Source organism: Diaphorina citri, unplaced genomic scaffold (assembly GCF_000475195.1).
Source record: "Diaphorina citri unplaced genomic scaffold, Diaci psyllid genome assembly version 1.1 scaffold523, whole genome shotgun sequence".
Taxonomy (NCBI): domain Eukaryota; kingdom Metazoa; phylum Arthropoda; class Insecta; order Hemiptera; family Psyllidae; genus Diaphorina; species Diaphorina citri.
In genome coordinates this window covers 158,379-183,827 of record NW_007377957.1, presented here as the reverse complement: position 1 = coordinate 183,827, position 25,449 = coordinate 158,379, and the positions used below count along the sequence as shown (strand labels likewise).

The following is a 25,449-nucleotide window of genomic DNA, read 5'->3' as shown; positions in this document are numbered from 1 at the left end:
GCAAAAACCATGGCTTTTTATTTCGTTCGACACCAGACTAGAAATGTGGGCTCAATTCAAATGCAGGTAAGTTGTGTACCCTACATTACAGTCCAGATTCCAGAATTGTTTTTACATGTATGAGTGTACCTAGTGCTTTCTTACTTTAGATTGGCCGTCACAGTATACATAATTGCTAAGAGTGCTAAGGTATAGCACAGTGTTTTATTTAGACCGACGTCGATGTAGACGCTGGTTTAAAATTTCTTTTAAAGTGTTCTTTGCCAGCCTAGTTAGCCTTGTAAGGGCTAGGCTGAAGTCCCGCCCGAGGCGATTCAGGCTAAATTACTGGTTCTTGAAATCTGGATAGCCCGCACAGCCACAAATTTGCCCCTGGCGGGAATCGAACCGGCTACCTAGCTCTAACAAGGCAAATGCGCTACCTTCCAAGCTAACTAGGCTGGCAAAAAGACATTTCTTTCATCAACAAAGTGGGTACAGTACTCTCCGTTGGCTAGACTAAATGCCTGGAGACAATACTTAATCAAAGGCATCCATCTTGATAATAATGGCCATGGGTTAGGACCTCATGCGATCTCACATTGCTCTAAGGTACTGGCCCTATATTTCATCATGAGGTACTGGCCCTATATTCCACCGTAAACAGAAGGGTCGCTACCTTCCTCACACAAAGAACATCCTTCGCTATTCAGCGGGGGAACTTGGTGGCGGTCATGGGACCCCTACTAGGTTCTTATCACTTAGAAAAAGGGCCCTGAGAACCAATGGGTTCAAAATTTACACCAACCGGTAAAGATTTTTGGTGAAACAATAGAACCTAGAAAAAATGCCCTTATGGAGGTCCTCTTAGAACCAACAGGACCGAAAAATCAATATGCAATTTTCCCTTCTGTCTGGTTATCTGGTACTTTGTATGATTTAATTTTTCCCGAATCGACTGACCATATGAGTTCATTTGGATAGTACTTTGGGCGAATACACTTCCCCTCAAAAAATTGTTTCAAATAGAATTTTATCCCGTAAAGTTTGTCGGGGATGAATCTATGAGTACCTACATTACAAGTTTTGTGAGATATGATAAATTAGCAGAGTAAAATTAGGGATCTAATCTTGGAATCTCTCTCGTTTTGCAGGGATCGTATCCTGGGGTGTTGGCTGTGGAAGACCCGGGTATCCCGGGGTATACACCAGGGTAAACCGCTACCTCAGCTGGGTCAAGAGGAACATGAAGGATACCTGTCTCTGCGTCAGTTGATGATAATCATCACTCTGTCACAATTGATGTAAATCATCAATCTGAAACAACTGATGCAAGTTATCATCAGTATGTGACAATTGATGCAAGTCATCATTAGTTGTGAATGGACATTGTGCATTTCGGAGGACCATCTGTACAAAGGATCTACAAATGACAGGAAAAGAACCTTAGTTTTCCAAGAACGAGATACCAAATCCCTGAACAATGAAGCAGATGAGAAACTAGGGCCTTTATTTGATTTTGGTATCCAAAACAATGTAGGCAATTGAATAAAATTTCGAGGAGGTACCTTCCTGCCTATGTACATGATGCACTTGTGCTGGTTTTCATATGTATTATTCACAAGGGTTTCATAAGAAGCAATCATTTTCCACTTTAGGACGAAGACGAGTCACCTGAAGTTCCTCGGTCACACGGTGACGTAGAGTCTTATAAAAGAGGGTCCACATTGAACTCAGATAAACCGTGAACTTGACCCCACCGACACGACGCGACGCTACAAACCTCCACGCTATCAGAGGAAGAGGATGGAGGAGAAATATGGAAAGAAGAAGAAATAAGGAGAAGGAGGAAGAAGGAGAAGGAGAGGATGACGATACGAGAAGAATAGAAGAGAGTGTATAAAACAGACAAAGGATGGAAAGGAAGAGGAGATTGAATCAAGAGAAGGAGGAGAAAGAGGAAAATAAACAAGATAGGGCAGAGGAGAGAAGGAGGATGAAAGGAAGAGGAAGAAGAGGAAGGGAAGAAGAAGAAGTGGAGGAGGTGAATAAGGAGAGGGAGGGATGAGAAGATAATTGTTCTGACAAAGTCTGGTTTGAGTTGAACTTTATAAATATCCCCGGCGTCCCGATGGAAAATATTTGCGACGTCAATGCCGATGAAAATTTCCGTCATAAAACTCACGAGCTGATTAAAGCTGAAAGTTTAACAGGAAACACGAAAAAGATGAGTGTTCCACCGCCGTTTTAATTTCGTAGCAATGGAACAACTGCTACATTAGACGCTTGTGGCCTGTGTCGTAGCATGCCCATCCCGTAGTATGCCTCTCATCAGATGGGCGAGAAGAGACACAATACTTCCCATTTAGGTGCTGGGTTAATACGAGAACACCAGAAAGTAACCCGTTGAAATATTTGCAATCGAAAAACGAGTACAAATTTTTGTCGATGGTGGGATTCGAACCCGGGAACTTCTGCATGGCAAGCAAGCGTGTTACCACTGGACCAACCGTGCCCCCACGGTTGGTCTAAAATTACACTAGAGTTTTGGGATCAATATCAAATACACGAGTGCCTTTGGAATTTAATTTTGAGAAACTTGAATGTGCCTGGATTAGCCTTTTGCGTACAGAATCAATTTCACCAGAATCGCTCTTACGGTAGGATTCATGTCCTACATGAACCTTAAGCGTTGTTGTTACAGTCGGATGTAAACAAAACATTTTTTTCAAATACGGTAGGATTTATGTGAGACATGAAACCTCCGAAAAGCGATTTGTGGTAGGCTTCATGTCACACATGAAATTGTTCCCTCGCTTTTAATTTATTTTCTTTTTTTTTTCCTAGTTGAGATAGAAACATCTGTTTTTTTTTTGTCTTCTTCGGAAATCTTCGGACTATAATTCCGAATGCTTTGGAATCATAATAAACAAACACCGGCTTTTCAGTCTGCATTTGAAAGGAGCAAAAGATACACAAGTTCCTAGGCACGTCCTACCGTAACGCCTCCTATCTGTAAAAATCAAGCCGACCGTAGCGAGTAAATCTGTAGCTTCATGCTGGACATGAATCCTACCGTATCGCCAGATTTAAGTTATATTTCTCCTACCATAATGGCGGAACCATGATTTCATGTGACACATGAATCTGTCCGCAAAAGGTTAAAAATATTCTGAAATTTCAACAAAGGAGAAATGGCATCTCCACCACCAATACACCCTGAATACTGAGGACAAGACAGCATGTCTGAGCTGAATAGGAATTAAGTCATCCCAAGTAACTTTAGATTTTTTCAGTTTCAGGAAAAACTGGAAAATAGAAAAATGGATTTTGAAAAGAATAACATAATTTCAGATCAAGTAGGTAATAAAATAACCTAGAAACCCAGACAGACCTCTTATCATTCTGAACAGTTTCCTTACTGAGTATTTGTCACATTTAGTAATAGACTTCTACATAAATGAAGCAGTGAGACAGAGAGAGTCAAATAGTTTTAGGTTTACATTGCATATGAACTGAGTGTGTTGATAGAGCGAACATCTTTAGCTCTGATTTAAAGGAATGACTCAAAAAAGTTTGATGAACAAAACCAAGTTACCTAGATAGTTTGTAGTATTTTTTGCAACATCTACAAAGTCATCTATCTTTCACAAATGAGTGGTCCGGTGCCACAGCATCGACAACTATAAACGTGTTTTTTCATTAAAAACTGACCATCGAAAATTTGACCCGATTACATTACTTTCCTTCCTATAGGATAAGGAAAGTAAAAATTTGAACAAGGGTTTTCTAATAAGATCAAAACATTCTAAGCACCTAATTAGAATTTCCAAGAGGTATACTCAAACAAGTATTCTCAGCATACCAACAAACGGATTGCTTTTGAGATCTCTTTATCAAGAAGAGAGAAAAATAACTGAGGGCTCTGAACTCCCTGTCTTCTCAGACTTTTTAGTCATTTTGTTTTAACAAGAGGCTCTTCAATATTCTTTAGGACAGATGGGGACGGTCTATGTATCTGTGAGGTCCCGTCATACAAAATTGTGAATGCGAAGGCACTCAATTATTAATGAACTTCAAAATTAAAACAACTTAAAAAAAGTGGATTTTTATTTTTACTAATCTGTTTTATATGAACTTCATTTTTGCATCTCTTCTAAACGTTTCCTTACAAAGAAAAATATAAAATTACATTGAAATTTAATTTGTCGTGCTTTTCTTTTTTCTCCTCGTGTACCTCTTTGTATAGGTACCTCTACTTCTACCTCCTATGTTTTCCATGCTTTACTTTTCCCCACTTTTCTTGAATAATAATTTTAAATAGAAAATATCTCTTAATCTTTGACTTATTTAAGTGAGACGACTCGGGAATTAGATAATGCTAGATGGGATTGAAATGAATGTAACTGTACACTGGTTAGATCCATGATGAAAAGATTCATGTCACTTAGTAGGTAAAATTTCTGAAGTTAAGTACGTATAAATTTTAAATTATATTTTCAATAGGCAGGACCTATGCGATGTGAAAATTACTGATTCCTCAGAAGAACTTGTGGATTTGGAAAGTAGAAAACTATCTCATCCGCATGACACAAATTGGTTACTCAACTTTGTATCCATCTAATTCATTCACATTAACGATTCAGTTAGTGATTTAATTGTCTATGTAGATTCTAATAACAGTCTTGCTGTGTATTGATTGTTGAATAGGACATTAAGACTTGATTCATTAATGCATTGTGCTTATTCAAATGCATAATGTTTCATATGGCACACGGGAGTGCCATTGGTGAGGCAATGCAGTAATCCACTGTCTCAAGTCTGAAAAATCAGCACAGGGAGTCCCATGTCTTCACTTGATGACAAATTCTTCAGAAGTTGAAGACATGGGACTCCCTGTGCTGATTTTTCAGACTTGAGACAGTGGATTACTGCATTGCCTCACCAATGGCACTCCCGTGTGCCATATGAAACATTATGCATTTGAATAAGCACAATGCATTAATGAATCAAGTCTTAATGTCCTATTCAACAATCAATACACAGCAAGACTGTTATTAGAATCTACATAGACAATTAAATCACTAACTGAATCGTTAATGTGAATGAATTAGATGGATACAAAGTTGAGTAACCAATTTGTGTCATGCGGATGAGATAGTTTTCTACTTTCCAAATCCACAAGTTCTTCTGAGGAATCAGTAATTTTCACATCGCATAGGTCCTGCCTATTGAAAATATAATTTAAAATTTATACGTACTTAACTTCAGAAATTTTACCTACTAAGTGACATGAATCTTTTCATCATGGATCTAACCAGTGTACAGTTACATTCATTTCAATCCCATCTAGCATTATCTAATTCCCGAGTCGTCTCACTTAAATAAGTCAAAGATTAAGAGATATTTTCTATTTAAAATTATTATTCAAGAAAAGTGGGGGAAAAGTAAAGCATGGAAAACATAGGAGGTAGAAGTAGAGGTACCTATACAAAGAGGTACACGAGGAGAAAAAAGAAAAGCACGACAAATTAAATTTCAATGTAATTTTATATTTTTCTTTGTAAGGAAACGTTTAGAAGAGATGCAAAAATGAAGTTTATATAAAACAGATTAGTAAAAATAAAAATCCACTTTTTTAAGTTGTTTTAATTTTGAAGTTCATTAATAATTGAGTGCCTTCGCATTCACAATTTTGTATGACGGGACCTCACAGATACATACTGGGAGACTACAGAAAAATACCTATAGTTATTTTCTACCTAGTTAAAGATTAATTTAGGGAGTTACACAAGTGACTAAATAAGGTAGAGTAAAAACAAGCTATCAAAAATGGATAGTCCACAAAATTACGGTAACAAGAGTTTTAATCAAAATAACATTCAGTTATTATAGGAAAGGGTGATTAGTTAAAAATATTCTGAAATTTCAACAAAGCAGAAATGAGTTCATTAATAATTGAGTGCCTTCGCATTCACAATTTTGTATGACGGGACCTCACAGATACATACTGGGAGACTACAGAAAAATACCTGTAGTTATTTTCTACCTAGTTAAAGATTAATTTAGGGAGTTACTCAAGTGACTAAATAAAGAGTAAAAACAAACTACCAAAAATGGATGGTCCACAAAATCACGGTAACAAGAGTCTTAATCAAAATAATATTCAGTTATTATAGGAAAAGGTGCAAAGTTGAGTAACCAATTTGTGTCATGCGGATGAGATAGTTTTCTACTTTCCAAATCCACAAGTTCTTCTGAGGAATCAGTAATTTTCACATCGCATAGGTCCTGCCTATTGAAAATATAATTTAAAATTTATACGTACTTAACTTCAGAAATTTTACCTACTAAGTGACATGAATCTTTTCATCATGGATCTAACCAGTGTACAGTTACATTCATTTCAATCCCATCTAGCATTATCTAATTCCCGAGTCGTCTCACTTAAATAAGTCAAAGATTAAGAGATATTTTCTATTTAAAATTATTATTCAAGAAAAGTGGGGGAAAAGTAAAGCATGGAAAACATAGGAGGTAGAAGTAGAGGTACCTATACAAAGAGGTACACGAGGAGAAAAAAGAAAAGCACGACAAATTAAATTTCAATGTAATTTTATATTTTTCTTTGTAAGGAAACGTTTAGAAGAGATGCAAAAATGAAGTTTATATAAAACAGATTAGTAAAAATAAAAATCCACTTTTTTAAGTTGTTTTAATTTTGAAGTTCATTAATAATTGAGTGCCTTCGCATTCACAATTTTGTATGACGGGACCTCACAGATACATACTGGGAGACTACAGAAAAATACCTATAGTTATTTTCTACCTAGTTAAAGATTAATTTAGGGAGTTACACAAGTGACTAAATAAGGTAGAGTAAAAACAAGCTATCAAAAATGGATAGTCCACAAAATTACGGTAACAAGAGTTTTAATCAAAATAACATTCAGTTATTATAGGAAAGGGTGATTAGTTAAAAATATTCTGAAATTTCAACAAAGCAGAAATGACATCTCCACCACCAATACACCCTGAATACTGAGGACAAGACAGCATGTCTGAGCTGAATAGGAATTAAGTCATCCCAAGTAACTTTAGATTTTTTCAGTTTCAGGAAAAACTGGAAAATAAAAAAAATGGATTTTGAAAAGAATAACATAATTTCAGATCAAGTAGGTAACAAAATAACCTAGAAACCCAGACAGACCTCTTATCATACTGAACAGTTTCCTTACTGAGTATTTGTCACATTTAGTAATAGACTTCTACATAAATGAAGAAGTGAGAGAGAGTCAAATAGATTTAGGTTTACATTGCATTTGAACTGAGTGTGTTGATAGAGCGAACATCTTTAGCCCTGATTTAAAGGAATGACTCAAAAAAGTTTGATGAACAAAACCAAGTTACCTAGGTAGTTTGTAGTATTTGCAACATCTATAAAGTCATCTATCTTTCACAAATGAGTGGCGGTGCCAGACTTGCCTAACCCACAAATTTGAAAATTTCGAGCTCTGTTCCCACAGCATCGACAACTATGTTTCCAAATAAAATTCTTCATTTCAGGGAATACTTCATTTTTTGGGTTTTAAAATTCGACCCAACTTTAGGTCTCATTATCTCAATTTGAAGAAACTGAGGGTTAGGCAAGTCTGGCACCGGACCACTCAAATGTCACTTTTGTTGTTTTCAACCGATATTTTAGTTTAAGTTTACCTGTTTGCTAGAGTGTGGGGTAACCAATCAAGAGGTCCGGATTGTTGGCGGTCGTCCCACAGGAGTCAACAAGTATCCCTGGGTGGCGCGACTGGTGTATGATGGGAACTTTCACTGTGGCGCATCCCTCATCAATGAAGACTATGTGCTCACCGCCGCTCATTGTGTCCGGAGGTAAGTGGAAGAATTTGACTGTATTCTAAGAGAGTGCCTTGAGAAATACCTTTTAAAATCACTATTTATTGCGATAAAATTGTTATGGAAATGGAATCATCAAATTGTTATGGAATCCATTGATATTTTTGAGGGGTGTCATTGACACTGATTGAGGAGTATTCCGTCATTCGGAAATACCTTTTAAAATCACTATTTATTGCGATAAAATTGTTATGGAAATGGAATCATCAAATTGTTATGGAATCCATTGATATTTTTTGAGGGGTGTCATTGACACTGATTGAGGAGTATTCCGTCATTCCGGAAAAGTTATTTGGAACAGAAATTTGGTCAATGTCAAATGATTTTTTTGAATCCTGTTTTATAACGGCTCATTTCGGAAATGGAGTCAAATTTGATTACATTAGTGCTTATGAAAGAATAGGAGGGAATAAATTAGCAACTATCCACCTTTAGGAACTAATCACGTGCTCGACTGACATTATCACCGAATGACAATGAGGTCACATTCTGAAACTAGCTTTCCAAACTTTCCATGATAACATCTCTCACAATGCCTGAATTCGCACGATTTTTCACATTGGCACGTGGGTTTGGGAAATCTTGAAAGGAGGGAATAAATTAGCAACTATCACCTTTAGGAACTAATCACGTGCTCGACTGACATTATCACCGAATGACAATGAGGTCACATTCTGGAACTAGCTTTCCTAACTTTCCATGATAACATCTCTCACAATGCCTGAATTCGCACGATTTTTCACAATGGCACGTGGGTTTGGGAAATCTTGAAAATTTCCTAACTTTCCATGATAACATCTCTCACAATGCCTGAATTCGCACGATTTTTCACATTGGCACGTGGGTTTGGGAAATCTTGAAAACATTACGAGCACCCTCCATTTCTTCTCCCCCAAAGTCAATAGCAATTCCCCCAAACTAAAAATAGAACACACTGGAAAAATCGAACAGCTGCGTGAGACTGGGGGGAAATCTCTTATAGCCCCAAACCTCAAACATTGGAAAGTTTCGTTTTTCATAAAAATAATCTTGCATTTTCTGCAACCTCAAAGCTCGTGCATGTCTGATTGCTAACAAAAAGTTCATCCTCTTCAATTCTTGAAGTTTGGTGATTGTTTTTCTTTGTCATTTGTATGAGGTGGCTGAACTGCCTACTTTTGAGAAAGCAGGTTACTCAGGGTATTTAATGAACTTAAATGAAGTCATTATGCTGCAATACTTACCTATCCAGATGAAATAATTATGTTGGTGAAATCACTACAGGGAAGCTCAAACAACGATCACTACCGGGAAGAGGCCTTTTTCAAATTTTCATCCCCCAGTTGTTTTTCTGCCACTATTTGAAACAAATTGTTCCTATACAAGTCACAGAATGCATTGATTGGACTATGCCTTCCTTCGGTATGAATCCTTCAGTAATTTCTTTAGATCCCCCGAATCTAAGAGCACAAGGACGCAAGATGGCAATGAGTATTACTGAATCGTACAGTCTGAGTTCACATCACGTCCTTCCTTTATTTCCATTATTTGATAAAGTTTCACCGTCTAAAATCAACAACCATCTTTCCAATGATTACATTTTGAGATCTCTTTATCAAGAAGAGAGAAAAATAACTGAGGGCTCTGAACTCCCTGTCTTCTCAGACTTTTTAGTCATTTTGTTTTAATAAGAGGCAGCTCTTCAATATTCTTTAGGACAGATGGGGACGGTCTATTACACATTATTATTTATTTGTCTACATATCATACCTGCATCCTCAAGTCCCAGAGAGAGCTAAAAAATTTTGAACAAGGGTTTTCTAATAACATCAAAACATTCTAAGCTCCTAATTAGAATTTCTAAGAGGTATACTCAAACAAGTATTCTCAGCATACCAACAAACGGATTGCCAAGTTTATTAGACGCCTTACAGTCCGTATGGGTATATTGGGTCTCATTCAAATTATCTGAACCTCATTTCCATACTCATTATCATCTTGTTTTAGAGTTTCTCTGATCAGCTTGTCATCACCCAACAGATAGATTGCTAGGTCCTTATTTAGGTTTCCACTTACAATGCTATGACCTACTCTTGTTCCATTCTCTTTCTCTACATCTTTGACAAAAGTATTCCTTGCTGAATTATGTAGGTCTGGCTATCTACCTTCTTCTTGAAGTGCCAATCTAAACGTTGTATTGGCGATCATGATTTCCACATACTTGTTTTCCTCTAAACTTCTCTGACTACCCAAAATATGAAGGTACTTTTTAAACAGCTCATATAAAGGCATCGACGTAACCTTTATTAAATGACTAGGATGTTATGTTGGTGAACATTTTCACTTTCACTAACAGTTTTAATAGACATTCGCAGTCAGATAGCTGTACGTTATTATCCGCGATGTATTATGGCATGCATGTGTCTGATCCATATAATTATAGCCCAGTATGGACTTTGCACACTCTTGAAGCGAATTCAATTACTCAATACCGGATATCTAATAGACGGGTTTGAATTTGCAATAAAAAAAAATATACCAGGTTCACTTGTCCAATCCGGAATTTGAAAGTTTATTATCCAACACTAGGCAAGAACCCTGGTACATGACATTACCAGTCACGCATAGCTCTCTTTACACCGACGCAACGGTCGCGCTTGATTACTTTTATGGCTTCAAATACCTGTTTTAATTACCAATACTTATACCACTGATATAACGGAATTATGTACTTATAAAACTATATTTTTTTTTTTTTTCGTACCTGTAAGTACCTTCAAGTGTATGTGTATCAGGTAATGATGTCTGAGATTGTAACCAATAGGTAAGCCGGTTAATAAACGACCATTTTTTAATCGGAATCAACGATTAATTATGTCTTCGGCGATAACTAGATTGACTCGATTAAAATTTCAGGAAAATCCAAAACGGATGCTCAAGTTGTACTTTCGAAAAAGCCATTAATTTAAAAATTGTTTCATTACCTCGTACAAGTTCCCTATACATAAGGTAATAGAAAGTAAAATTATTCTACATCAGGTGAATCCAACCAGGCACAGTTTTGACAACAAAAGTCTAGATTCCAGCCTACTGGATCTACTCTATTGGATCCATGCCTGGTTCAGTATATTGGTTGTCCTAAGAGTCTCGAGTGACCAGTGGTCAGTATGTAGAACTCTAATGAAGCATGACCATGTGATAGGAGAAGAAAGTGGAATCACCAGAATACCAGAAACCACAGCCTTGACCCTGTGCGGTGTCCAAGAAAGCGAATAGACCAGTGTCGATGGGTAGAAGTTGGTAGGTGGGAGAAACTTGGGAATTTCAGCTGAAGGGAGATCATTCAGCTAATATCCTTACTCCCCTAAAGTAGCAGGTGAGACCACATTGTCCCCTACCCTTACCATCGACAGTTCTAAAGCTGTGTCCGCTGTCCACACATAGTCAACGCCGTCGATCGATGTCCACTGAAACCGTACACACTGCCTCGAAAACATAATTATGTAGATACATCTCGTCGATCGAGGATCGATTGACGGCGTCGACTATTTGTGGACATAACTTAACAAAAAATAACAGAAAGCTCTAACAAAAATTTTCCGTTCAATAATTTCCAGATTGAAACGCTCCAAAATAGACCAGTGTCGATCGATGTCCACTGAAACCGTACACACTGCCTCGAAAACATAATTATGTAGATTCACCTCGTCGATCGAGGATCGATTGACGGCGTCGACTATGTGTGGACATAACTTGACAAAAAATAACAGAAAGCTCTAACAAAAATTTTCCATTCAATAATTTCCAGATTGAAACGTTCCAAGATCCGGATCGTCCTGGGGGACTACGACCAATCCGTGACGACGGAAACGGCCGAACCAACCATGATGCGAGCTGTGTCGTCGATCGTGCGTCATCGTCACTTTGACGTCAACAACTACAATCACGACATCGCGCTACTCAAGCTGCGGAAACCGGTGTCGTTCACGAAGAGTGTACGCCCCATTTGTCTTCCACCTGATAGTGAGTATCATACGGTAGTAAAAGGAACGATGCGGTGTAGGCAGAGAGCAGCGGTTTTAGCATTTGGCACCCAGCGTGATGGATCTGATGTTAAGGTATGTCCACACATAGTCAACCAGTCATTGATGTCGACTGACACGTCCACACTGCCTCGACAACATTGATTCACCTCGTCGATCGACGGCCGGTCTACTATGTTTGGACACACCTTTAGGGTACGTTGCATTTGGACAGGTGACCGTCTGATGTGAAATTCTAACAACCACAATACATACAAATATCAGGGGTGATTTTAGGCAGAACTTATGAGTCTAAAGATGCTATGGTCGTTTTGATAGAATTCCCCAATAATTCGGTTGGTATGTAGATGGGTAGGTACCTACTTAGCTAGAAAATAACAAAGCATAAGCACCTATTACCTGCTGAAATGTATACCTTAAAACCAGTAATAAATCAAATATAGCTATTAGTGCTATCACTTATGGCCAATCTTACCACTGAAAGTTAACACAGTGCCAAGGATTTTCTTTTACGTCACCCATTTGATGTACAGAGGTCAGTATTTCTTTGGATTCCCTGTAAACTGGTAAACTCTCTGTGGTAAGTTCGTGGATTAGAGGGCTATCCTTAGGCCAACCACTCATTATCAGGTAGACCTGACAGGCGGACCTTTTCAGCCGTACCTGTCAGGTCTACCTGATAGTGTCTGTGCTCATCAGTATCCTTAATACATACAAATATCAGGGGTGATTTTAGGCAGAACTTATGAGTCTAAAGATGCTATGGTCGTTTTGGTAGAATTCCCCAATAATTCGGTTGGTATGTAGATGGGTAGGTACCTACTTAGCTAGAAAATAACATCACCCATTTGATGTACAGAGGCCAGTATTTCTTTGGATTCCCTGTAAACTGGTGAACTCTCTGTGGTAAGTTCGTGGATTAGAGAGCTATCCTTAGGCCAACCACTCACTAACAGGTAGACCTGACAGGCGGACCTTTTCAGCCGTACCTGTCAGGTCTACCTGATAGTGTTCCTGGATTCCTGGCCCAGGACTCGTGTTTCCTGTTAAACTTTCAGCTTTAATCAGCTCGTGAGTTCCAAGATCCGGATCGTCCTGGGGGACTACGACCAATCCGTGACGACGGAAACGGCCGAACCAACCATGATGCGAGCTGTGTCGTCGATCGTGCGTCATCGTCACTTTGACGTCAACAACTACAATCACGACATCGCGCTACTCAAGCTGCGGAAACCGGTGTCGTTCACGAAGAGTGTACGCCCCATTTGTCTTCCACCTGATAGTGAGTATCATACGGTAGTAAACGGAACGATGCGGTGTAGGCAGAGAGCAGCGGTTTTAGCATTTGGCATCTGATGTTAAGGTATGTCCACACATATGTAGTCAACCAGTCATTGATGTCGACTGACACGTCCACACTGCCTCGACAACATTAATTCACCTCGTCGATCGACGGCCGGTCTACTCTGTTTGGACACACCTTTAGGGTACGTTGCATTTGGACAGGTGACCGTCTGGAACAATACATACTCGTACCTACTGCTGGCTGTGAGGACAGTTGAGGATATTGCCACTTTTGATTGTCATGTCGATTTTGGCAAACTCCATATCCATAACCATTAGGGCTATTTAGAATTATAATAAGGAGCGCGGTAGCGCCCCGCCCTGCCAAGTCAAGTGTATAAATAATATATGTCAACAGGTAATAGTAAAGGTCTGTCCAGCATAGTCGACCGGCCGTTGATCGACGAGGAAAAACTATGTTATCGAGGCAGTGTAGACGGTTCAGGCGACATCGATCGAAGGCCGGTCAACTATGTGTGGACACAACTTAATACCTACCTAGCTACGTTATTACCGAATCTCATATGTCAACAGGTAATAGTAAAGGTCTGTCCAGCATAGTCGACCGGCCGTTGATCGACGAGGAAAAACTATGTTATCGAGGCAGTGTGGACGGTTCAGGCGACATCGATCGAAGGCCGGTCGACTATGTGTGGACACACCTTAATACCTACCTAGCTACGTCATTACCAAATCTTACCTCCATTTTCATTTCCTCTCTACAGACATTGACCCGTCAGGAAAGATGGGCACGGTGGTTGGTTGGGGTAGAACCTCAGAGGGTGGCAGTCTGGCTACCGAAGCTCTTGAAGTACAAGTGCCCATTTTGAGTCCCGGGCAGTGCCGGGCAATGAAGTACAAACCGAGCAGGATTACACCCAACATGTTGTGTGCGGGGAGAGGGGAGATGGATTCGTGTCAGGTGAGAAAATGAACCGGCCCGCGTTCCATAGACAACTTTGTCCCTTGCCATCTGGACTATGCAAAAGTTAAGAGAAAGTAGTTGTAAAAGGTATTGAAAAAATCCTTAGGCCAGAATGTGTGTGTGTGTGCTCATCAGGTAGACCTGACAGGCGGGCCTGATAGTGAGTGGCTGGTCTTAGAAAAAAAGACAGTTTAACAATATTTTCCAATTGAAAGTAGGTACCTACATTACACCTAAAGGTGATTTAATTACTCCCTAGGAAATAAGGCAAGTTAACGAATGAAACTGAAGTCTGAAACGTAGTACTAGGCAGTACCTCCTTACCGACGTATCTCCCTACCTTGCGTTTTTGCTGTAGATAGCATAATGAAATGCTTCGGTAATACCTCTCTGTACACAGTTATCTAGCTACAACTCTTTGGATAAGTACGTAAAGAACTGTGGCAAATATTAAATTAATTATACGTCTAAGTTACTGCGTTGGAAATAAGCTAGCGGAAAAGCTGATTGCCAGCAACACCCTAATCTCACTTAATCACTGAAGCTGATTATTAGCGAAAAAAAATGTTCAATTGAAGACTTTCGTGGAAAAAGGATCTAGCCCCACGCAGGCCCACCGAATCTCACCTCCATTTTCATTTCCTCTCTACAGACATTGACCCGTCAGGAAAGATGGGCACGGTGGTTGGTTGGGGTAGAACCTCAGAGGGTGGCAGTCTGGCTACCGAAGCTCTTGAAGTACAAGTGCCCATTTTGAGTCCCGGGCAGTGCCGGGCAATGAAGTACAAACCGAGCAGGATTACACCCAACATGTTGTGTGCGGGGAGAGGGGAGATGGATTCGTGTCAGGTAAGAAAATGAACCGGCCCGCGTTCCATAGACAACTTTGTCCCTTGCCATCTGCACTATGCAAAAGTTAAGAGAAAGTAGTTGTAATAGGTATTGTTGTCTACCTGATGTGTGTGTGCTCATCAGGTAGACCTGATAGGTGGGCCTGATAGTGAGTGGCTAGTCTTAGGCAGTGCCGGGCAATGAAGTACAAACCGAGCAGGATTACACCCAACATGTTGTGTGCGGGGAGAGGGGAGATGGATTCGTGTCAGGTGAGAAAATGAACCGGCCCGCGTTCCATAGACAACTTTGTCCCTTGCCATCTGGACTATGCAAAAGTTAAGAGAAAGTAGTTGTAAAAGGTATTGAAAAAATCCTTAGGCCAGAATGTGTGTGTGTGTGCTCATCAGGTAGACCTGACAGGCGGGCCTGATAGTGAGTGGTTGGTCTTAGAAAAAAAGACAGTTTAACAATATTTTCCAATTGAAAGTAGGTACCTTACCTACATTACACCTAAAGGTGATTTAATTACTCCGTAGGAAATAAGGCAAGTTAACGAATGAAACTGAAGTCTGGAACGTAGTACTAGGTAGTACCTCCTTACCGACGTATCTCCCTACCTTGCGTTTTTGCTGTAGATAGCATAATGAAATGCTTCGGTAATACCTCTCTGTACACAGTTATCTAGTTACAGCTCTTTGGATAAATACGTAAAGAACTGTGGCAAATATTAAATTAATTATACGTCTAAGTTACTGCGTTGGAAATAAGCTAGCGGAAAAGCTGATTGCCAGCAACACCCTAATCTCACTTAATCACTGAAGCTGATTATTAGCGAAAAAAAATGTTCAATTGAAGACTTTCGTGGAAAAAGGATCTAGCCCCACGCAGGCCCTTGAGTAAAATGGATTTTCTACTGCGGAATGTTAATTAGAATCAGTTGCAAAAGAATTATGATGATATCTCCATTATTCAACCAAAGATACAAGAGTTTAGTAAAATCATCCCAATACTTTTCAATGGAAATCAAAAACTTTTCAATGGAAATTGCCTTTTAACTCAAAATTAGACTTTGGTTGTTAGACTTTAGACCCTCCTTAAACAAATCCGTTCAATAGTTCTGACCTTGTTTCGTCGTCGTCTTCTATAGCATTTCATCAACACCGACACCTGTGATGTGAAATAGAGGTTTACGAGCTTTCCTCTTCCTTATCGTATGGCTCAAGATATTAGGTTATTGTGTGCCAAGCGATTCACAACAGGCTCTGTTGATTCTTTTCGAATGTTGGTAATTGGACCATTCCTACCTCATTTGTATCCCAATAAAATTCTTTTCCACGATGTTACTGCTGAACTAATAGGAAGACAGGGAAATGAGCAGTTTCGAGAGATGTATTTAGCTCGGTCCTGATCCCTCCATCTTTACAAGAGCAAGTTCCATCTGCTACAGCAAGTTATCAGTCGGAAACTGTGAATCCCATTTGTCAGATCTTGAAGCTAGACGGATGGGTTTAAATAATTTAGCTGTAGGTCAATTAGGGCCCTAGCTCCCTGAGATCGCTTAGCAAGAGGTTAATTAAATATACTGGAGCTTCAAGATCTGACAAATGGGATTCACAGTTGCCGACTGATAACTTGCTGTAGCAGATGGAACTTGCTCTTGTAAAGATGGAGTGATCAGGACCGAGCTAAATACATCTCCAGAAACTGCTCATTTCCCTGTCTTCCTATTAGTTCAGCAATAACATCGTGAAAAAGAATTTTATTGGGATACAAATGAGGTACTCCAGAAACTGCTCATTTCCCTGTCTTCCTATTAGTTCAGCAATAACATCGTGAAAAAGAATTTTATTGGGATACAAATGAGGTAGGAAGGGTCCAATTACCAACATTCGAAAAGAATCAACAGAGCCTGTTGTGAATCGCTTGGCACACAATAACCTAATATCTTGAGAAATGAGGTAGGTCCAATTACCAACATTCGAAAAGAATCAACAGAGCCTGTTGTGAATCGCTTGGCACACAATAACCTAATATCTTGAGCCATACGATGGTTAGTCTTTAGGGACCGCCTTTGAAATGTAGATATTGAATTCGCGACTTTGTTTCTGTTCCAGGGTGATAGTGGAGGTCCATTGATCATCAACGATGTGGGCAGATATGAGCTCGTAGGTAAGACATTTTGAAACCAATAGTTGACTAGATAAATACCACTAGGTACCCAAAGTACGAGATCATCCACTCGTAAAAGCGGATCGTCCACCAATACTTAAAGTGTGAAGGTGATACAGGAGAGGTAGCTCAAAAATGATTTAAGCAAAGGAATCGTCTATTTCTATGCTGAATGGTCATCCAATATGTACATATGTAGGTATTTAGATCTCGCCGGAATTCTTGATAGTTGAATATATCGCCGTTGGGGTGTCCAATAAGGATGGACGCTGAAGACATACTCCGTATTCTCCGTAATCTTTCAGTCTTTAAGATTCCACCAGACAAGTAAAAACAATAATGTAATGTTTAAAACTGCCGTGCGGTGATTCGCGACTTTGTTTCTGTTCCAGGGTGATAGTGGAGGTCCATTGATCATCAACGATGTGGGCAGATATGAGCTCGTAGGTAAGACATTATGAAACCAATAGGTAGTTGACTAGATAAATACCAATAGGTACCCAAAGTACGAGATTATCCACTCGTAAAAGTGGATCGTCCACCAATACTTGAAGTGTGAAGGTGATACAGGAGAGGTACCTCAAAAATGATTTAAGCAAAGGAATCGGCTATTTCTATGCTGAATGGTCATCCAACATGTATGTACTTATGTAGGTATTTAGATCTTGCTGGAATTCTTGACAGTTGAATATATCGCCGTTGGAGTGTCCAATAAGGATGGACACTGGAGACACACTCCGTAATCTTTCAGTCTTTAAGATTCCACCAGACAACTAAAAACAATAATGTAATGTTTAAAACTGCCGTGCGGTGACACTAAGTCATCAAATATTCTATGGTAGATGAATCTATGAGTACCTACATTACAAGTTTTGTGAGATATGATAAATTAGCAGAGTAAAATTAGGGATCTAATCTTGGAATCTCTCTCGTTTTGCAGGGATCGTATCCTGGGGTGTTGGCTGTGGAAGACCCGGGTATCCCGGGGTATACACCAGGGTAAACCGCTACCTCAGCTGGGTCAAGAGGAACATGAAGGATACCTGTCTCTGCGTCAGTTGATGATGATCATCACTCTGTCACAATTGATGTAAATCATCAATCTGAAACAACTGATGAAAGTTATCATCAGTATGTGACAATTGATGCAAGTCATCATTAGTTGTGAATGGACATTGTGCATTTCGGAGGACCATCTGTACAAAGGATCTACAAATGACAGGAAAAGAACCTTAGTTTTCCAAGAACGAGATACCAAATCCCTGAACAATGAAGCAGATGAGAAACTAGGGCCTTTATTTGATTTTGGTATCCAAAACAATGTAGGCCATTGAATAAAATTTCGAGGAGGTACCTTCCTGCCTATGTACATGATGTATTTGTGCTGGTTTTCATATGTATTATTCACAAGGGTTTCATAGGAAGCAATCATTTTCCATTTTAGGACGAAGATGAGTCACCTGAAGTTCCTCGGTCACACGGTGACGTAGAGTCTTATAAAAGAGGATCCACATTGAACTCAAATAAACCGTGAACTTGACCCCACCGACACGACGCGACGCTACAAACCTCCACGCTATCAGATGAAGAGGATGGAGGAGAAATATGGAAAGAAGAAGAAATAAGGAGAAGGAGGAAGAAGGAGAAGGAGAGGATGACGATACAAGAAGAAGAGAGTGTATAAAAGAGACAAAGGATGGAAAGGAAGAGGAGATAGAATCAAGAGAAGGAGGAGAAAGAGGAAAATAAACAAGATAGGGCAGAGGAGAGAAGGAGGATGAAAGGAAGAGGAAGAAGAGGAACGGAAGAAAAAGAAGAAAAGGAGGAGAAAGAGGAAAATAAACAAGATAGGGCAGAGGAGAGAAGGAGGATGAAAGGAAGAGGAAGAAGAGGAAGGAAGGAGGAGAAAGAGGAAAATAAACAAGATAGGGCAGAGGAGAGAAGGAGGATGAAAGGAAGAGGAAGAAGAGGAAGGGAAGAAGAAGAAGTGGAGGAGGTGAATAAGGAGAGGGAGGGATGAGAAGATAATTGTTCTGACAAAGTCTGGTTTGAGTTGAACTTTATAAATATACCCGGCGTCCTGATGGAAAATATTTGCGACGTCAATGCCGATGAAAATTTCCGTCATAAAACTCACGAGCTGATTAAAGCTGAAAGTTTAACAGGAAACACAAGTCCTGGGCCAGGAATCCAGGAACGTCCATAAGGATACTGATGAGCACAGACACTATCAGGTAGACCTGACAGGTACGGCTGAAAAGGTCCGCCTGTCAGGTCTACCTGATAATGAGTGGTTGGCCTAAGGATAGCCCTCTAATCCACGAACTTACCACAGAGAGTTTACCAGTTTACAGGGAATCCAAAGAAATACTGACCTCTGTACATCAAATGGGTGACGTAAAAGAAAATCCTTGGCACTGTGTTAACTTTCAGTGGTAAGATTGGCCATAAGTGATAGCACTAATAGCTATATTTGATTTATTACTGGTTTTAAGGTATACATTTCAGCAGGTAATAGGTGCTTATGCTTTGTTATTTTCTAGCTAAGTAGGTACCTACCCATCTACATACCAACCGAATTATTGGGGAATTCTACCAAAACGACCATAGCATCTTTAGACTCATAAGTTCTGCCTAAAATCACCCCTGATATTTGTATGTATTGTGGTTGTTAGAATTTCACACTCTAGAGAAATCAATGGGGTTTATGGGAAGGAGGAGGGAGACGGGAGCACTTGAGGGGGTTGGGGTTCTGGGAAGGGGCAGAGATTACGTTATTAAATTTCACCTCATTTAATAACAATAATTAGAGTGAGATTTAACAGAGATAGTGATAAGCGATGAAAACTGCGATCAATTATGTACCTGCATACGTACCCACTTGGAGTTTTTAGCTTTTTAGTCAAAAATGACCTTGGTGAGTAAGGGTAAAAACAGAGTGGAGTGGAGAGCATAGAGCTTCTCAGCCTTATTTGAACCAACCCAGTTGGTTACCACGGTGGACTTCAGACCTGAAAGTTGGTACTTCGAGTCCAAATCATATTATGAATCAAGCCGTAGAATATTCAATAGTGCTAACCTGTGGCCTGTTCTACGGACGACTCTGCACTCCTGATTCCTCACTCTTGGAATAGGTAGGAATCAGGTCTTCTAAAATGAATCATCCAAAGGTCCAAAGCCATCGAGGGATTAAACACAGTTTTGATCCATACGTTGGACCACACTGTTCACGTATCACATTTGTTATGTACCTATAGGTAATAGTACAGTAGCTATAGCTCATTATTACCTACCAATTTCGTAAGTAGGTAGCTGTATAATGCATTTATTACCTACATACTTATGGGTACCTACACGCACTCGTACCTATGGGTACCTCTTACCTTATTGAGTGCCACTTCTGAAAGCACCAGCGGATATCACCGCATTGAATTTCAAGCCATGATTCACCACAGGAGGTTTGAGTACTTTCAGGTACTTATTGCCTTCTGGTCCTATAGTGGGATATCTTGAGAGATGTTACTCGATGGAACTTTGATGGACTGATTTTCTGCCCCTTTTGTTGAAACTACTGAACCATTAAGTCTATCTACGTGATGGAAACAAACAGATGGAAAGTCGTCGAGATAAAAATTAGAGATCTTGGAAGTTGGAACTCATTCATTCGTTCATTTTAGTGGTTAGTTTAAATAGGTAATAGGTACCTTGAATGAGCAGAGAAGATATCGCACATCTAATGGAATAACGTTTAATGTCACTTCTGCATTATCATCTTCATTTGAAGACTACGTTATTTCATTAGATAAAGCTAGTTTCAGAATGTGACCTCATTGTCATTCGGTGATAATGTCAGTCGAGCACGTGATTAGTTCCTAAAGGTGATAGTTGCTAATCCAATATGAAAGTGAAATACTCGTGTTGTTAGACGTAACATTCATAAAATAAATACCTACTTCTCGTAATCATAATACAAGAAGCTGAAGCAAGAAGTTTACTGGTATTGAATGAGAAATGGATAAGAGTGTTGATGAAGGACTTGGATAAGTATTAGAAGTCAAAGTTTTTGTCGTGGAAGATTTCCGCCAATCCCTGCTGATTTCTTGAAGTCGTATTAGTTGTATTCTTTTCCATTTCTAGACTTTTACATCAGATATGTAGTGACAATACAACAACTTCACTTCTTCGGGATTAAAAATATATAAAACTAAATGTAAAATCAAGACAGAAGGAGGAATCATCTCAGAAAATTCAATTTCATTAAATCTAGTAGGCAGCTTTGAAGAAACGTGATAATGAAATGCATGACACAGATCATCACAATAATGGGAAATTCCGGCTGTAGTAATTTTTTAGAAGTCTACCTGGACCTAGATGAAAGCAAATTTATTTAGATTCATAATATCCATATGTCTTGATTAGATGGTCTTCTTTTTTTTCGTGTTTCAACAATAAAATTTGATCTTTTTCGCCTGCCTTTGGGACTATGCACCTCACCTTCTGTAAAACAAGTAAAAAGAGAAGAAACTCAATAACCAAAAGGTAAACATGAAAATTAAAAGTGTCCTTCATATTATACCTAGGTATTTGACATTAATTTCACTTCGTTGACATTTCTCTTTGTTGTTTGAGTCATTCTAACCTAATCGTAGATATTCAAAGGATTTGTCTGTCAAAAAACTTCTCTTTCTTCCTAATGACAAGAGCCACCTCAAAAAGAAACACACTTTACTCTTTTACTCTTTGCAAAATATGTTGCCATTGCGCTTCGACTTTTCGCATTACATTCATAATGCAAGTCAAACCCCCACTTGCTTGTTGCGTTCTAATCTTTTACCTCTCGAGAAACACACATGCATAACTACAAAGCAGTTTGGTAAGAAGTTATATGGTTCGAAAAGTTTTGTCTGTTTTGGCAAATTGCAAAAGGAAAAAACTCGCTCGCAGAAGTTAGTACGATTGAAGTGGAGTTCATGGAAAATATACGAGGGTTTCATATACAGGGTGTCCCACTCATGAAGTAATTTGTGATTCCTCCTAAATTACTCAGGGTGCTATCAGAGATGACGCTGCTCACGGAGATGTTCGATAAAACGCTTTTACAAGCCGTGACGGTAAAATAGAAAGCTGTGTCCACACATAGTCGATGCCGCGCCGGCGCCAGGTAAAGAGGTGAGTTTATGTTGTCGTGGTGAGTGAGTTGTCGAGGCAAAGTACGGTTTCAGTCGACGTCGACTTTGTGTGGACACAGCTTAGGAGTAGTTGGAGGTAAGAGCAAGTGCCTTGCAAGCGCCGCGCTGCAGATTCATCCTGAACAGATAAGGTATCGTTCTCGGAAACCTTGACTTTTTCCTATTCTCCACTCCTTTTCTCTTCGATTACGAGACCATAAGAGCTCCGTTGTTAAAATTCACTCTATTAAACCTAAAATATCTCCGTTATTCAGCTATTCATTGACCACACCATTCTCTCCATTTGCCCAGACCACCCGGTATAAAAATGTAGGTCCTTGCGTCTTGTATCTGGCTTCAGATGTTCGAGAACAATTTTTATTTTCCTAATAACATAGGAGAATCAGCCATTCGCCATTTTGTTATGTACTTTTTCACTTGACTACGTTTTTGGGGGAGCACCAAGGAGGAAAATCACACCACAATGCGTCGTTTTCAGCTCATTGACTTTCGGAGTAAATTATTAGCCTGGGAGCAAGAATTTTGCTACTTCGAGTACCTGGTGTACCGATACGGAGTAGCCAAACCAATATCCTGCATTTATGATCAGTTTTTTTCGTTCTCAAATCGGATAGAGGGAACTGTAACTGCTAAGGTCTTACCTATTGTCCCAAACTCGGAGAGTGAAGGAAGGCAGGATAGGTAAAAGCCAGCCGTTCCGAGAACAAACATTATCCATTCATCCATCCCACTCGGGCAGGAATACAACACGCGGCCTAGCCCTTACAAGGCAGACACGCTACCAACCAAGCTAACTATAGTCTGGCGATGGCGGTACTTAGAAGATGGAAGGAAATTCAGCATTTATAACCCAACCGCATATACTGGGACCTGCATACGATAGGTAGGTATCACCCTGTATATTTCTGAGAATATAAAGATAATATTAGAAACGTATGTATGTTGGGTAGAGAATAATTTCTTCTGTATGCATTCCAAACATTCAGAACGCAGATAAAGGCGTTTGTTTTTGCAAGTGACTTTAGTGTATTGGCAATAATATTTCACATGCAAAATATTTCTTTCTCCTCCTCATACAGTTAGAACAGACGCTATTTACAGTTCACTAAGCAGATAATACCTAGAAGCATGGAGACAATGGAGTACGGAGAGAGCCTTCCATTACCATCGCAATGATTAGGTAGTCGAAGTTCCGAAGAAAAAAGTCGAGAGACCCGTTGAAAATTTTGACGCAACTGACGCAAGTATCTTAAATGTGGATCCAAGAAAGCCAGATCTACAGTCTTACAATTTACAATACAAACTTTTTGTTAGTCTGTTTTTGGAGCCAAAAAGGACTTTGTAACCAATCAACCCAAAATGGATTTCAACACCTTGAAAATCATCAAAAATCGGACTAGCATGTAAAAATTTGGATGAAATCGACACAAGACTGTAGGCCCCGCATGATAACCAAAAGGATCTAAATCATGACTTGGGTTCAAAGCCCTAATATGATGATAAACCTTTAGAGGTAAGGCTCCCTCCTTCACTGTAATAGGGCAGACGAAAACCATCTCACTATTCAGAAGGACAAGACGACCTTCTGCCAAGGAAGATTACCCCATGTGTGACTGTAGTAAGTAAATAATAACAGTGCTTATTTTGAATACTGCTCGAATAAAGAGCCCTTTGAACCCAGCAGTAGGCTACTACTATTATTGCAGTCAAATTGGAGGCTGAATCCGGCACATCAGAGTCCATTTTGGTGGGTATGGGATATGAAAAGGGCATGCTACACGTAAGAATAGGCAGATTAGGCAGGTAAATTTCCGTCATAAAACTCACGAGCTGATTAAAGCTGAAAGTTTAACAGGAAACACAAGTCCTGGGCCAGGAATCCAGGAACGTCCATTAGGATACTGATGAGCACAGACACTATCAGGTTGACCTGACAGGTACGGCTGAAAAGGTCCGCTTGTCAGTTCTACCTGATAGTGAGTGTTGGCCTAAGGATAGCCCTCTAATCCACGAATTTACCACAGAGAGTTTACCAGTTTACAGGGAATCCTAAATATATACAGCCCCTTGTGTATCCAAAGAAATACTGGCCTCTGTACATCAAATGGGTGACGTAAAAGAAAATCCTTGGCACTGTGTTAACTCTCAGTGGTAAGATTGGCCATAAGTGATATCAGTAATAGCTATATTTGATTTATTACTGGTTTTGAGGTATACATTTCAGCAGGTAATAGGTGCTTATGCTTTGTTTATTCTAGCTAAGTAGGTACCTACCCATCTACATACCAACTGAATTATTGGGGAATTCTACCAAAACGACCATAGCATCTTTAGACTCATAAGTTCTGCCTAAAATCACCCCTGATATTTGTATGTATTGTGGTTGTTAGAATTTCACACTCTAGAGAAATCAATGGGGTTTATGGGAAGGAGGAGGGAGACGGGAGCACTTGAGGGGGTTGGGGTTCTGGGAAGGGGCAGAGATTACGTTATTAAATTTCACCTCATTTAATAACAATAATTAGAGTGAGATTTAACAGAGATAACCGATGAAAACTGCGATCAATTATGTACCTGCATAGTCTGCATACGTACCCACTTGGAGTTTTTAGCTTTTTAGTCAAAAATGACCATCACAGCAATGGTGAGTAAGGCTAAAAACAGAGTGGAGTGGCGAGCATAGAGCTTCTCAGCCTTATTTGAACCAACCCAGGTGGTTACCACGGTGGACTTCAGACCTGAAAGTTGGTACTTCGAGTCCAAATCATACTTATTATAAATCAAGCCGTAGAATATTCAATAGCGCTAACCTGTGGCCTGTTCTACGGACGACTCTGCACTCCTAATTCCTCACTCTTGGAATAGAAATCAGGGTCTTCTGAAATGAATCATCCAAAGGTCCAAAGCCATGGAGGGATTAAACACAGTTTTGATCCATACGTTGGACCACACTGTTCAGGTATCAGATTTGTTATGTATAGGTAATAGGTACCTAGGTATGTACCTATAATAAAATGAAAATTCAGATCGAGACGGTTTAAAGTTTCTGTGGCATGGTTGAACAAATTGAACT

The 25,449-nt window shown here is 39.5% G+C and overlaps 1 protein-coding gene across 1 annotated transcript in view; it reads left to right on the top strand.

The window, feature by feature from the left end:
• Positions 1 to 18,542, top strand: part of LOC103509739 (trypsin-1-like) — a 26,263-nt gene extending 7,721 nt beyond the window's left edge. Inside the window, exons 3-7 of the mRNA XM_026824010.1 lie at positions 7,707 to 7,869; positions 11,681 to 11,895; positions 13,985 to 14,181; positions 17,133 to 17,187; positions 18,128 to 18,542. Of these exons, the coding sequence (XP_026679811.1) occupies positions 7,707 to 7,869; positions 11,681 to 11,895; positions 13,985 to 14,181; positions 17,133 to 17,187; positions 18,128 to 18,249 (752 nt within the window). The 3' untranslated portion in view covers positions 18,250 to 18,542. The remainder of the gene's footprint in view (positions 1 to 7,706; positions 7,870 to 11,680; positions 11,896 to 13,984; positions 14,182 to 17,132; positions 17,188 to 18,127) is intronic.
• Positions 18,543 to 25,449: the final 6,907 nt, after the last annotated feature.